The 13531-nt window shown below is 33.8% G+C and overlaps 1 protein-coding gene and 1 non-coding gene across 2 annotated transcripts; both read left to right on the top strand.

The window, feature by feature from the left end:
* The first annotated feature begins 6161 nt into the window (after positions 1-6161).
* LOC131176130 (small nucleolar RNA R71) lies at positions 6162-6268 on the top strand. Its single transcript, XR_009146256.1, has one exon. It is a non-coding gene; the product is annotated as a small nucleolar RNA R71 (small nucleolar RNA).
* Positions 6269-11509: 5241 nt separating this feature from the next.
* Positions 11510-13095, top strand: LOC110666737 (transcription factor MYB13-like). The gene is made up of 3 exons (XM_021827333.2): positions 11510-11756; positions 11933-12062; positions 12422-13095. Exons 1-3 carry the CDS (start codon positions 11624-11626, stop codon positions 12933-12935), a joined length of 777 nt encoding a protein of 258 aa, XP_021683025.2. The 5' UTR covers positions 11510-11623; the 3' UTR covers positions 12936-13095.
* Positions 13096-13531: the final 436 nt, after the last annotated feature.

Here is a 13531-nt window from a genome sequence, read left to right as displayed (position 1 = left end):
CCATAAAGTGGGTGGGTGGAGGTTGTGGCACAGCGTGTGAGGAATGGGGAGGGGAGTTTTCGAAGGAGAGAGGGGAATCAGCCATTGGTGAAGATGGGAGAGAGAAAGAGCAGAATAATAATAAAAGTGAGGAAGAAGAATGCGAAGAAAGAGTAGAAGAAGAAGAATGTGGTCGTGGATGGTGGTGCGAAGAAGAAGGAAGTGGTGTCGGGGGTTGCGATCCAAAGAAGAAAAAGGAAGAGGAGGTTATGGGGATTGTGGGTTAATGGGTTTGGGTTAGGGTGATTAGGTAATGGGTAAAAAAAATTGATAGGGTTATGGGCTTGTATACATGGGTTTGGTGAGATGGGCTACGGGTCAGGGATTAAAATTGAGGGCCTTTGGATATGGGTTATGGGCTTTTGGGTATAAGTTTGGTGAAATGGGCTAAGGGCTATGGTTGATTAGTTAGTGGGTTTTGGGTTTTTTTTTTTTGAAATAATTATGAGTTAGGCCTTAAAATGAAAGGTGAAAAGGGCTTAGAAATTAGGTGGGCTGAAGAGTTTGGACGCGAGCCCATTCTGGTGAATTGGGTTGTCAACCTGGAAAACCCAATAAACAACACAAGTTAGAACACAGGCATACAAGTTGTGTCGGAAGTTATGCAACTTTTTGTCCAAAATTGCGCCCAGTGAACATAAGCTGCGACATAAGCCAAAATCGATTGTGCCGCAGGTTGTGAAACTTTTTGTTCAAATTGGTGTCCAGCGAACACAAGCTACGACACAAACCAAAATTGATTGTGTCGAAAGTTGTGTAACTTTCTGTCCAAAATTGACAAAGTTGCACAATACCTCGAAATTGAGACAAATTAAAGTTTAAGTGATCAGACCTTCATATCATGAGTTCTAATTGCTCAACCTGCTGTATTCATCAAACAATCATTAAAAATTTACAAAGCACCAATTCACACATCCACATTCAAATAATTTTCTTTTAAAACCAAGATGACAGAGTTTTAGAAAAAATTCCTCTTAAAATAAACAAAATGAGCAATGAATCCTGCAAATATTCAGCCATTGAAAGATGAAAAGTACAAAAGAACAAATTTAAAACTAAAATTTAAAGCTGAAATTTAAAACCAGAACTAAAATAGAATGACAAGTGCTCATTTTTTTGCAATGAATTGTATCCCATCTGCATAAGAAAATCAAAAATATGTCAAAACCTAAATAAAGGGTATAGAAAACTTAAAAAAAATATATGAAAGAAATAAATAATTAATGAAAAATTGTGAGTTACACCCAGAAATGCTAAGTTTAGGTCTTTAGTTTGACCTTACTCAACCAAATTCTCATGGAGAATGAGAAAGATAGCAAGTTGCTATCTTCTCAATGGGTTCACCAATTGAATAATGTCTCAACCTTTGCCCATTTACTTTGAAATTACCAGATTTTTCACTAAAAATTTTCATAGCACCATGAGGGCAAACTTTCACAACTTTAAATGGTCCTGACCAACTTGATTTTAGTTTTCTTGGAAAGAATTTCAACCTTGAATTGAATAAGAGCACCAAATCTCCTTCTTTAAAGTCCTTTTTCTTTATATGCTTATCATGCTATTTTTTTGTTCTTTCTTTATAGATCCTAGCATTTTCATAAGCATCAAGTCTCAATTCTTCTAACTCATCAAGTTGCAATAACCTTTTCTGTCTAACAACTTGTAAATCAAAATTGATTGCTCTTATAGCCTAATAAGCTTTATGTTCTAACTCTACGGGCAAATGGCATGATTTCCCAAAAACTAACTTATAAGGTGTAGTTCCTATGGGAGTTTTAAAGACTATTCTATATGCCCAAAGAGTGTCATCTAACTTAAGGACCAATCTTTTCTGGACTTGCTGACAGTTTTCTCCAAGATTTGCTTAAGTTCTCTATTTGTGATTTCTACTTGGCCATTTGTTTGAGGGTGATATGGTGTGGCAATCCTATGCTTTACCCCATACTTTCTCATCAATTTTTCAAATTGGTGATTGCAAAAATGGCTACCACCATCACTAATTATGGCACGTGGGGCACCAAATCTAGTCAAAATAAATTTTTTAAGAAATTTTACCACAACTTTTGCATCATTGGTAGGTGTAGCAATAACTTCTACCCATTTAGATACATAGTCCACCCCTACCAAGATATATTTATTTCCATATAAGGATAGAAATGGCCCCATGAAATCAATTCCCCACACATCAAACAATTCAACTTCTAATATGGATTGTAGGGGCATCTCATCTCTCTTTGAAATATTGCCTACCCTTTGACACCTATCACGCTTTCTTATAAAATCTCTCACATGTTTAAACATATTAGGCCAATAGAAACCTGATATTAAGACCTTTTCAACAGTTTTTGAGACACTATAATGATCACCATACTCAGAGGAATGACAATGGTAGATAACATCATTTATTTTTTCCTCTGGTATACATCTCCTAATTATTCCATCATTACATCTCCTAAACAAAAGAGGCTCTTCCCAAGAATAAAATTTAACATCATGCAAGAATCTTTTCTTTTACTGCCAAGATAAATTAGTTGGCAAGACACCACAAGACAAATAATTCACAATATCAGCAAACTATGATTGTGCATATTTCAAAACATACAGCTGCTCATTCATAAAAAACTCATCAATTGACACAATATCATCATCTTTATTTTCAGTTTTTATCCTAGAAAGATGATCAGCCACCAGATTCTCAATACCTTTTTTTTATCTCTTATTTCTAAATCAAATTCTTAAAGTAACAAAATCCATCTAATCAACATAGATTTAGCTTTTTTCTTACTCATTAAATACCTTATTTCTACATGATCAGTGAAAACAATTACCTTTGAGTTGACCAAATAAGAACGAAACTTATTGAGTGCAAATACTACTGTAAGGAACTCCTTTTCAGTTGTAGCATAATTAACTTGAGCCTCTTTAAGGGTTTAGCTTGCATAGTAAATGGCATAAGGTTTTCTCTCTTTTCGCTGGCTAAGGACAGCTCCAACAGCAAACTCGCTTGCATCACACATGATTTCAAATGGCAAAGTACAATCCAGAGGTTGCATGATGGGGGCTGTTGTTAATGCCATCTTTAACCTGCAAAAAGCATCCATACAATCTTGGTTAAAATCAAATTTAACATTATGATTCAAAAGATTTATTAAGGGTTTGGCTATTTTAGAAAAATCCTGAATAAATCGCCTATAAAATTCAGTATGTCCAAGAAAACTCCGCACTCCTTTGACAGTGGTTGGAGGGGGCATTTTTTAATTAATTTCTATTTTGGCTCTATCAACTTCTATTCCCCTGTTTGAGATCAAATGCCCTAAAACGATCCCTTCTTGGACCATGAAGTGACATTTCTCCCAATTCAACACCAGAACATTATCAGCATAGCTCTGCAAAATTTTAGACAAATTAGTCAAACATGAATCAAAATTAGTACCATATACTGAAAAGTCATCCATGAAGACCTCCATAATTTCTTCAATAAAGTCAGAAAAAATGGTCATCATGCACCTTTGAAAAGTGGCAGGTGCATCACACAATCCAAATGGCATTCTTCGATAAGCGAAAGTGCTATGAGGACATGTAAAAGTAGTTTTCTCTTGGTCTTCTGGATGTATTGGAATTTGAAAAAATCCTGAGTATTCATCTAAGTAACAAAAGTAAGAATGCTTGGCTAATCTTTCTAACATTTAATCCATAAAAGGAAGGGGAAAATGGTCTTTTCTTGTAGCATTGTTTAACTTCCTATAGTCTATGCACATTCTCCAACCTGTAACAGTTCTAGTTGGTATCAATTCATTATTTTCATTTTGAACAACTGTCACTCCACCTTTTTTTAGTACAACATGCACAGAACTTACTCACTCACTGTCAAAAATAGGGTAAATAATTCTAGCAGCTAATAATTTTAGGATTTTCTTTTTCACAACATCCTTCATTGTAGGACTCAATCTTCTTTGGTGTTCAATAGAAGGTCTACTATTTGGCTCTAGGAAAATCCTATGCATACAAACTGTTGGACTAATTCCCTTTATATCATCAATTGTATAGCCCAAAACTCTCCTATATTCTCTCAAAACTCTGAACAATTTGTCAATCTCAATATCAGTCAAAGATGAATTAATTATAACAGGATATGTTTCATTGGGTCAAAGAAAAGCATACCTTAGGTTGGAAGGAAGAGGTTTAAGATCTACCTTTGGGGCATCCTCTACCTTTAATGATGGTGGTTTAATCTCCAATGTCTGCACTTCTTCAAGCTTAAAAATTGTAGCTTCAGGGTGTGGTGGAGAGCTCTCCAAGTGTTGTGCAAAAGTAGCTATGTTGGGATTATCATCATCAATTTTCTAGTGGGTCTTGTGGATAGCTTCTTCTGAAATGCTCTTGAACAATCTCATCAATGATGTCTACCCGTAAACAAGACTCAACTTCTTCATGTTTTCTATTCATGGCTAGATTGATGTTGAATATCATTTGATCATCTCCCACTCTAAGTGTCAATTTCTCACCCTTTACATCAATTAAAACACCAGCTGTTGCCAAAAATGGTCTTCCCAACAAGATAGGAATTTTTGTATCATCTTCCATATCTAGAATGACAAAGTCCTCTAGAATGACAAAGTCCACTAGAATGTAGAATTTCCCAACCTTGATAAGCACATTTCTTAGAATGCCTTTTGGATATTTAATTGAACAGTCAACCAATGAAAGGTACATGTTAGTGGGCTTCAACTCTCCCATATTCAGCTTCTCATTTATTGAAAGTGGCATTAGGCTGACGCTAGCTCCAAGGTCACATTAAGGCATTTGCCACACAATTATCACCTATATGACAAGGAATGGAACACACGTCCGGATCTTTAAGTTTGGGAGGTAACTTGTTCTGAATTATAGCAATGCATTGCTTTCCCAAGTTGATGGTATCATAATCCTCTAGCCTTCTCTTGTTGGTAAGAATCTCCTTCAAAAATTTAGCATAACTTGGCATTTGGGATAGTGCCTCAATGAATGGTACATTGATATACAACTTCTTTAGCACTTCAAGAAATTTGTCAAATTGTTTGTCTAGTTTATGCTTGATGAATCTTTGAGGGTAGGAAAGGGTGGGCTTATAAGGTTCAGGTGGGATACATGGCTTTTCTCCCTCATCTTACTCACTTTTACTTTATTCTTCTTTTTCATTTTTCTTGCTCTCAACTGAATTTTCTTCTTTTGTGCTCTCTTTTTCTTCTTTCTCGTTTTCACTCTCTTAACCAACTTTCTTACCACTTCTCAAGGTCACAACCTCACATTGTTCATGAGGGTTCTGTGGTTGGCTAAGTAGTTTGTCATAGGATTTACTTCCTGATGAGCTTGCTTGTTGAGCCAATTGATTCTCCAACATACAGTTTTGAGCTTGTAATTGATCCATGGTTTATCTCATGTGTTACATTTCTTCCTCTAATTTGCTATTCATCTTGCTTTGTTCAGCAAAAAATTTCTCCATCATGGTTTCCAAAATTGGCTTTGGTTCAGGGGGTGGAAGGGGTTATTGTGCTCTTGGTTGATATCCAGGCTATGAATGCCTTGTGGGCTAAAATTGAGGCCGAAACTGAGGCCTATTCTGCTACATATACTGCTGGTTATGAGCATAGTTTGAGCTTTGACCTTGTTGAGCAAAAGTTGCTTGTGGTCTCCATGTTGAGTTGTTCACATTAGAATAAGCATTTCCCATAGGTTTCTGTTGATAACCTTCTGCATAAGCAACTTGTTCTTGCGAGTAGTCATCACCATAAGAAGAGTAATTAACTCCACAATTTTGGGTTCCATCGATGTAGGCAACTTGTTGCATAGTTGTAAGAGTTGAGACTGTTGCCTTTGTACAAAAATCACTAAGTAGCTGAGTCAACTGATCAAATCTTGCATTCATGTAGCTAATTGAGTCAAGTTCATAGATCCTAGCCTTCTTTGGCTCAATTGCTCTAGGATTTCCCCATAAATGGGTATTATGAGCAATCTTCTCTAATAGATCATAGCATTCTTCACTTGTCATTCTCATGAAATCTCCTCCTGCTTGTGAATCAATTATGTTTCTTATGGCTGGAGTAACTCTAGTGTAGAAATTCTAAATAATCATCCATTTGGGTATTTCATGATGAGGACATTGCCTTTCAAGCTCCTTAAATCTCATCCAAGATTTATACAAAGTTTCATCATCCTTTGGTTTAAAAGCTACCATCAAATTCCTCAAATGAGTGGTCTTCCCAGGTGAGAAAAACTGAGATAGAAAAGCTTGAGATAGCTGCTCCCAAGTAGCTATAGTAGCTTGCGGAAGTGTATCATACCACTCTAATGCTGAATCTCAAAGAGAGAATGGGAATAAGGTCAACCGAATCACTTTATCTAAAACTTCAGGCTGTCTTTGAGTGCCACATATCATCAAAAATTTCTTCAAATGAGAATGAGGATTCTTAAGTGAGCTACCTCCAAATTGTGAATTCTGAACTATTTGAATGAGACTAATCTTTAACTCAAATTGAGTAGCTCCAATGATAGGTCTGTTATCTCTAACATCTGCACATCAAGGAAACGCATAATCTAACATGGACCTACTCTGAGGATCATTTTGATTAACAATTTCATTCTGCCTGTTCTGATCATTTCCTCCATTATTCCCATCATTAGCACTATTTTGATTCTCCGTATTTTCAATTTTCTCCTCTTGCTCTAGCCTTTGCTACTCTTCTTTTTCTGCTTCCTTTCTCCTCTTAGATTCCTTTTTGTTGGCTCGACAGAATTTTTTAATTTCAGGGTTAAACAACAATTGAGTATCACTTGTGCTTTTCGATCATCTCATAAACAATCAAAGTACCTGGAAAACACAAAGAACAGCAGTGAAAATAAAAGAAAATAAAAACTCTAATCAGCTTAAAACAATTAAAATCCAACTTAAATCAAACAATTCCCTGGCAACGGCGCCAAAAACTTGATGTTACTGTGAAATAGCTTCCGCAAATGCACAGGTCACAATAGTATAGTTTTAAAAATATCGTTCCCACAGGGAATTATGCTTAAATTGGAAATAAAAGAATAAGCTAATTAGAAAGCTAAAATTTAAAGATATTGATAATGAAATTTAAAATTAAAATTGGTATTTGAGAAATTTAAGTCAAATCAAATAATTAATTAAACTAATTAAACTAGATGACTAAAATTCAAATTGAAATCACTAATTATGAAATTGGGAGGAATTAAATCTAACTTCAATAAAAATTAAAATGATTCTAGAGATAGGGTTTTCAATATTGTTTGCATGTGGTTTATCCCCAATTTAGCCAAACACATGAGAATTGCAATTTTGAGGGAAATCAATTCTTAGTTCTTTGAAACCTTTTTTCAAGCATTTCAAGGTTGGTATTCATCAAATCAAACATTGTTTTCACGGTATTTCAAACCTGATAAAAACCCAATTAAAGCTCTAATTCATTTTAAAAGTCCCCTTAATCTTCTTAGCTTATCTCTAACACTAAGAAAACTAAGTTTTTTGTAAGATTATCTATCTCAAATATTCACTTTTCAGTCCATCTATTAAGGATTAAAACTTAACTTAATTAGGGCCCTTTCATCAAGCAAGGCAACAAGCTCACAAGCAATAAATCAAAATGCAGCAAATCTCATTTAAATGATTAAATCAGTTCAAAAACCACAATACAAAACAATATTTACAGACTCATCTCTAGAATCTCAAAGATCTAATAGCAAATCATGATTTCAAGACAAATCCAAGTATAGAAATGAAGAAGAAATGAAAATCTAAGCTAAGGGATAGAAAAAACCAGTAAAAATGGTAAAGAAACTATTGCTGGAACGTTGCAGATGGCGTCCTTTTTTCCGCAGCAAGCCTCGATCTCACGTGCTCCCCCTTCTTCTTCTTCTCTCTTGAAAAAATCTCCCTTAATTTTCTCCTTGTAGAAAGAAAGAGAAAAAGGTGTTTATATATGGTTCAGAGGTTTGCCCTGGAATGGGGTAAAAGACAGAGGATTCTGGAAAAAATGATGTATTAAATCAGAGGAGCAAAAGTGCCACGTCAGCAATTTTCATTAAAATATCACAAGCTGAATCGGTTGTGTTGCGCCTTGTGTTGCAAGTTATGTAACTTTCTGTTTGAGAAAAACTTCATATCTGATAATGACACAACCTAGACACAAGCTGTGTCATAGGTTGTGCAACTTTCTGTTTCTCTAAAACTCAACTTTAAAATTTTCTTTTTAAAATTTTGTAATTCAACTCTAATTTTCTCCAAATGGCTGCTCTGATAAAAAAATCACTAAAATTCTCCAAATTTAACCTATAAAATAAATAAATTCCAAAAATTAAACTAAACAGTATAAAAAGACAAAATTTACTAAATATAGGCTAATATCTACAGTAATAGCTATAAACAAGGGTAAATTATGTGCAAAAATTATACCTAAATGATAATATAAAATACATGTATCACCTATCCAAACCAATCACAAAACTAGACATACATGGGCACATTAATATTTTTGGCATTGGTTCTTCACATTGTGTCATTATGGTTACTATTCACAATACTATTCATGCTAAATTTTTTGTTATGTCATATATAATGGGAACACAAGTCTCAAATTCATATTCATACCACATTTTGGTTTACAAAGTTATTGGCATTAATTGCCAATCACAATTCAAATCCTTCTAAGAGTATTTCAAAACTTTCAGATTTTGTAACCTAAGTTTAGTGTTACATTAGGCCAATCTACAGTGGAAATTTAACAAACATTTCTTCATCAAAGTTATTTTTTAATGTCTTAACTTAAATTCCCTTTTTGAATCACTCCATTTGGAGTTTTGTAGCCCAAGTTATGGTATTTTTACTATAATTGGTCGGATTGGTCAATGTCCAGGATTTTCTGATCAGTTTTGGTTCTGGCAGTTTTATTAAGCTAACTTTGGTTAGCAATTTGACTAGGTTAAGGTTAGAATTAGGGTTCATGATCTTCATGAAAAAATGTTCTACTACGTCTAAGCTTTCCATGGGTTCAAAAATCAGCTCAATTGGAGCTTCCTACAGTGAGTTATGCCCATTTGAACAATCACTATTCATATGGTCATTTTTCAAGGTCCAGCATATGGTTACCGGGATTCAAACCAATTTTAGGTCACTTTTTGTTGGCTTTCTGGGCATGGTCTCTCCATAAAAAATGTGACATTATGTCCCTAGTTTCACCTCCAATTGGCCTTACATCAATTGAAGCTATACAACTCTACTTATAACTGCCCAAACCTACTGGACTCAAAGTCCAGAATTCCAGCACAAAGGCAACTCATCCGATTCCCAATTCAATTCAACAATTCATCTTAAATCATAACCAAATCTCATCAAATGGTCAATATGTGACCTTAAACACTTCAATTTTGCATCATGTCACAAAACCCCCAATTTCTCCCAAACCCTAATTCATCATCTCTCCCAATTCATGTAATTCATTCAAACTTTCATTCTAATTCATAACTATGCATTCATCAACATCCATAAACATATTTAAACTCATCAAATTCATCAACCCATCACTAAATCAAAGTGGGCCGAAATTTCAAAGGTTCTTCTTATACATCATTTCTTCAAATTATACATCATTTCTTCAAATTTTCAACCAATTCTAACTTAACTCAAACAAATTTCAAGAGTTAAAGAAAAGAAAAGGGTAGAAATTGCACTAACCTTGATTAAGAGATTTCCAAGTTTCCTATTCTTCACTTTCTTCTCTTCTACTTACTACCAATCTTTTTTTCAAAGTGAAATAATAAGTTTTTGTGTTTGGAGAGTGGGGAAATATGGTAGAAATTGATTGGAATTTGAAGCTTGAAGAAGCTTTAATAGAGGGTGGTTTGGGTGAGTGTTTCGGCCAAGTTAGTGGGAATGAAGAAGATGACCAATTTTATCTCTTTTAATTGTGTTTGTCAAATTTTAATTGGTCAAAGATTTTAATTGCATCATTATGACATCATGTATATGTCATAATTGAAATATAATTTCTATTTCATTTCATTTCATTTTTCTCTCTTCCTTTTCTCTACTCATTTCCATTCAAATTTATATCAATATTTCTTCATATTTTATTTCATAAATCTCATTTAATTCAATTGATATGTTGGTAAAAAATCAACTCTGATGGTGAAATGACCAAAATGCCCTTCTTAGTGTTCATGACATCACAATTGCCCTTACCGATTAGCATAATTTTTCTTGCATTCTCATGACCCTTTTATTGTCATTAAACCTCACTAATCCTTCAATTAAGTCAAAAATATTTATCTCACAGGGTTCCCCACGGGTCTGGGGTTGGCAACTGTATTCACAGTCGCTTCCCATTAGTGGGAATGAAGAAGATGACCAATTTTGTCTCTTTTAATTTTCTTTATCTCTTTTAATTGTGTTTGTCAAATTTTAATTGGTCAAAGATTTTAATTGCATCAAAGATTTATCTCACAGGGTTACCCATCGCTGGATCCTCGGCTCCTTTAACCTCTTTGCATTTCATTTCTTTAATTTCCCCTGAATTTTCTTAGTCATTATTTAGGATATTTATGGCTCCTCACTTTGGTTTCAATATAGTTCCAAACATTCTGACTGTCTAGACAGACATTAGTCACCGAAACAGTAGAATGTACAGACTACCTAAAGTGAGGGCGTTACAGATGTGATATCTATTAACACATTTAATTTATATTTTTGTTGAATATACTTAGAATTTCGCCCTAATGCTGGCATTTTGTGGGTTTTGAAACCATTAATTATTAATTCTTGAGTTAATATGGGTAGGGTCTAGGGAGGGAGGGAAATAGGTGCGTGGAGAGGTGAGAAAAAAAAAATCAAATATTATACTAAAATTTAAAAATAAAATTAACTTTTCAACTCCCACGTTAAAATTGCCAAATTAAAATTAGATTGCCAAAGATTTTAAAATTTTTTTAATCATTAGAAAATTTGGGTTTGGCCTCGTGGTTTGAATACTACTATTCTTCCATAATGTTTCTAATTACATAAAGAAAATTTAAAACATGACAAATACATGATCATATATAGTATGGAAAATTCGGTTTACTGTGAATTTAATATATAATATATATATATAATTTTATATATATATATATATATATAATATAAGAGAAATTATTAGATACACTCAGTATACATACGTTATCTTTCGTAATTATGTGAAACTCATTCTCTATATTATAAGAAATGTCCACTTTTTTGTGAGAGAGAGAAGCACTATTAATGTGTGCATTGAGAGTATTTTATAATTTTTAAATTTATCCAATGCAAATACATTATCCCTTACAGTCATAGAGGCTCAATCTCGAGAGTTCATGTTTTCATTTTAACGAAGGAGGGAGCACTGGTTTTTTGGCTTTGTCTTCAAAGTCGTCCTGTTGGAAAAATCGCAACTTTGAAACTCGTTTTTCTAGTGGAAATAATGTAGGATATAATGGCAACAACTCTATAGGCAAGGCAACGGCTTTTAAGATGCAAAAGTAATTGTTAAAGATAGAAACCTAGCTCCATCGAAGAGATTTGATGATGAGGGCTCCAAATTCTGATCAAATACCATTGAAAAAAGGCACTTGGACTCCTGAAGAAGATCACAAGTTGATAGCTTATATTAACAGATATGGCATTTGGAACTGGACAGAGATGCCAAAAGCAGCAGGTAATTAGAAGCATATATACTTTGCTTAACTTGAATCTAATTAACTTCCTTCTATATAGCTAAAAGAAAAAATATATCTATGGTGTGTTCTATTATTAATATCAGATTATGTGAATGATCGATCCTGCAGCAGTTTGATTTTTTATTTTCTTCTTTTTCTTTTTCCTTTTTGTTAGGTTTGTCAAGATCGGGGAAGAGTTGCAGGCTTCGTTGGATGAATTACTTGAGGCCGAATATAAAGCGTGGAAACATCACTAAGGAAGAAGAAGAAACCATAATCAATCTGCGTGAAATGCTGGGAAATAGGTAACTAAGACTCTCATTCTTCATACTAATGTATTTTTGTTCTTTCTACATATTCATGTTTATTTTTATTGCAAACTGCCAAGGCTCACATCGATTGGCAATTAAGCAAAAATTGCTTTTTACATGTTTCTCCCACAAGTTATTAGAGCTAACCTTAATCTTGATGTTGGGCCACCACAGGCATTCCATTCCACAATTATAATATTTAGGCATCAATATTCATAAGCTTTGGCTTTTGCAAATACAATTGAAGGCTGAAGATTTGTGAATAAATTGAAATTGAATATATGCAGAATGCATCTTTTTTAGATCTTCTAAATATATGATTGTTAGTTAATATTATTTTCTTTCTTGTCTAGATGGTCTGCAATTGCAGCAAGACTGCCCGGAAGAACAGACAATGAAATAAAGAATTACTGGCACTCCCACTTGAGAAAACACTTGAAGAAGAACAATGTGGTGCATGAAACTAAATCGCCAGAGAAGCAAACAACAAAATTTCAAACTCCAAGGACGAATACATCCGAAACTGATGTCTCATTTTCATCGACTAGTGCTCCTGATGCATCAACTTCAGGAAGCTCCAATGGGATCTCAAATGCTGCTGGTGGTAATTCGTCATCAAATTCTAATAATAATTTGGTCATCACTGAACTTGGTAAGAACCTTCAGGCTACTGTAGAGGTGAATACTAGTTTATCTGACCTACCAAGGGAAGTCCAAAGTTGGAAGGGACAGCCATTGTCAACTGAAGACTTGCAGATTTTGGAGAATTATGAAGAAATGGACACACAACTTATGTGGCTGGAAGAGTGCTTTTATCCAGATGCTACACAGAATGATAGTGGAAATGATTTTTGGATGAATTTTTGAGGGAAGCGAATACAAATGAAATCTAAAATACTTTAAAGTGGACCGAAAGCTAATTTTTCTTTTTATTCATTTGACTCTGAATGTGATTGAAACGTGAGAAATCTCATAGTTCTGAAGGAAAAAACTTCAGTACCATTAAATTAAAAATTAATTAAGCAAATTGCTTGGGCTGTTTCTGCAATTCTATTACGCCAATTTCCGGCTAGTTTCATCAATATTACCGAGTTGGGTCGATGCTCCGGCTATATAGTTTACTTGGTCTTCAAAAGGGGAAATTATAAACAAAGACTTGATTGTTATTCCAACAATGGCGGCTCACGAAGACTTTTCAACCACTATTTGTTGGATTCCCCAAAGGGAGAATTAAACTAATGAGAAAAAAAAATCCTATTTTATATGAAAATAAAATATTATAACTTTTTTATATTTATTTAATTTTAATTAAAATTAAAATTTAAATTTAAAACTTTATAATTTTACAGACAAATCCAATACTATTGAAAATTATAAAAAATATCTATAATTTTTCATGAGAACTCAAATATCATATAAATAAATAATACATTAATACAATTTCTAATTATTTAAAAAATAAT

This window comes from Hevea brasiliensis, chromosome 18 (assembly GCF_030052815.1).
Source record: "Hevea brasiliensis isolate MT/VB/25A 57/8 chromosome 18, ASM3005281v1, whole genome shotgun sequence".
NCBI classification, from domain to species: Eukaryota; Viridiplantae; Streptophyta; class Magnoliopsida; order Malpighiales; family Euphorbiaceae; genus Hevea; species Hevea brasiliensis.
Note: the sequence above shows the minus strand (reverse complement) of the source record. Positions and strands in the feature narration are given on the sequence as shown.

What these genes read in the sequence shown, in the direction of transcription:
- LOC110666737 (XM_021827333.2), top strand. Translation starts at nt 11,624, where the DNA reads ATGATGAGGGCTCCAAATTCTGATCAAATACCATTGAAAAAAGGCACT. An exon ending in AGAGATGCCAAAAGCAGCAG is followed by an intron (nt 11,757 to 11,932) that starts GTAATTAGAAGC and finishes CCTTTTTGTTAG; the next exon opens with GTTTGTCAAGATCGGGGAAG. An exon ending in CGTGAAATGCTGGGAAATAG is followed by an intron (nt 12,063 to 12,421) that starts GTAACTAAGACT and finishes TTTCTTGTCTAG; the next exon opens with ATGGTCTGCAATTGCAGCAA.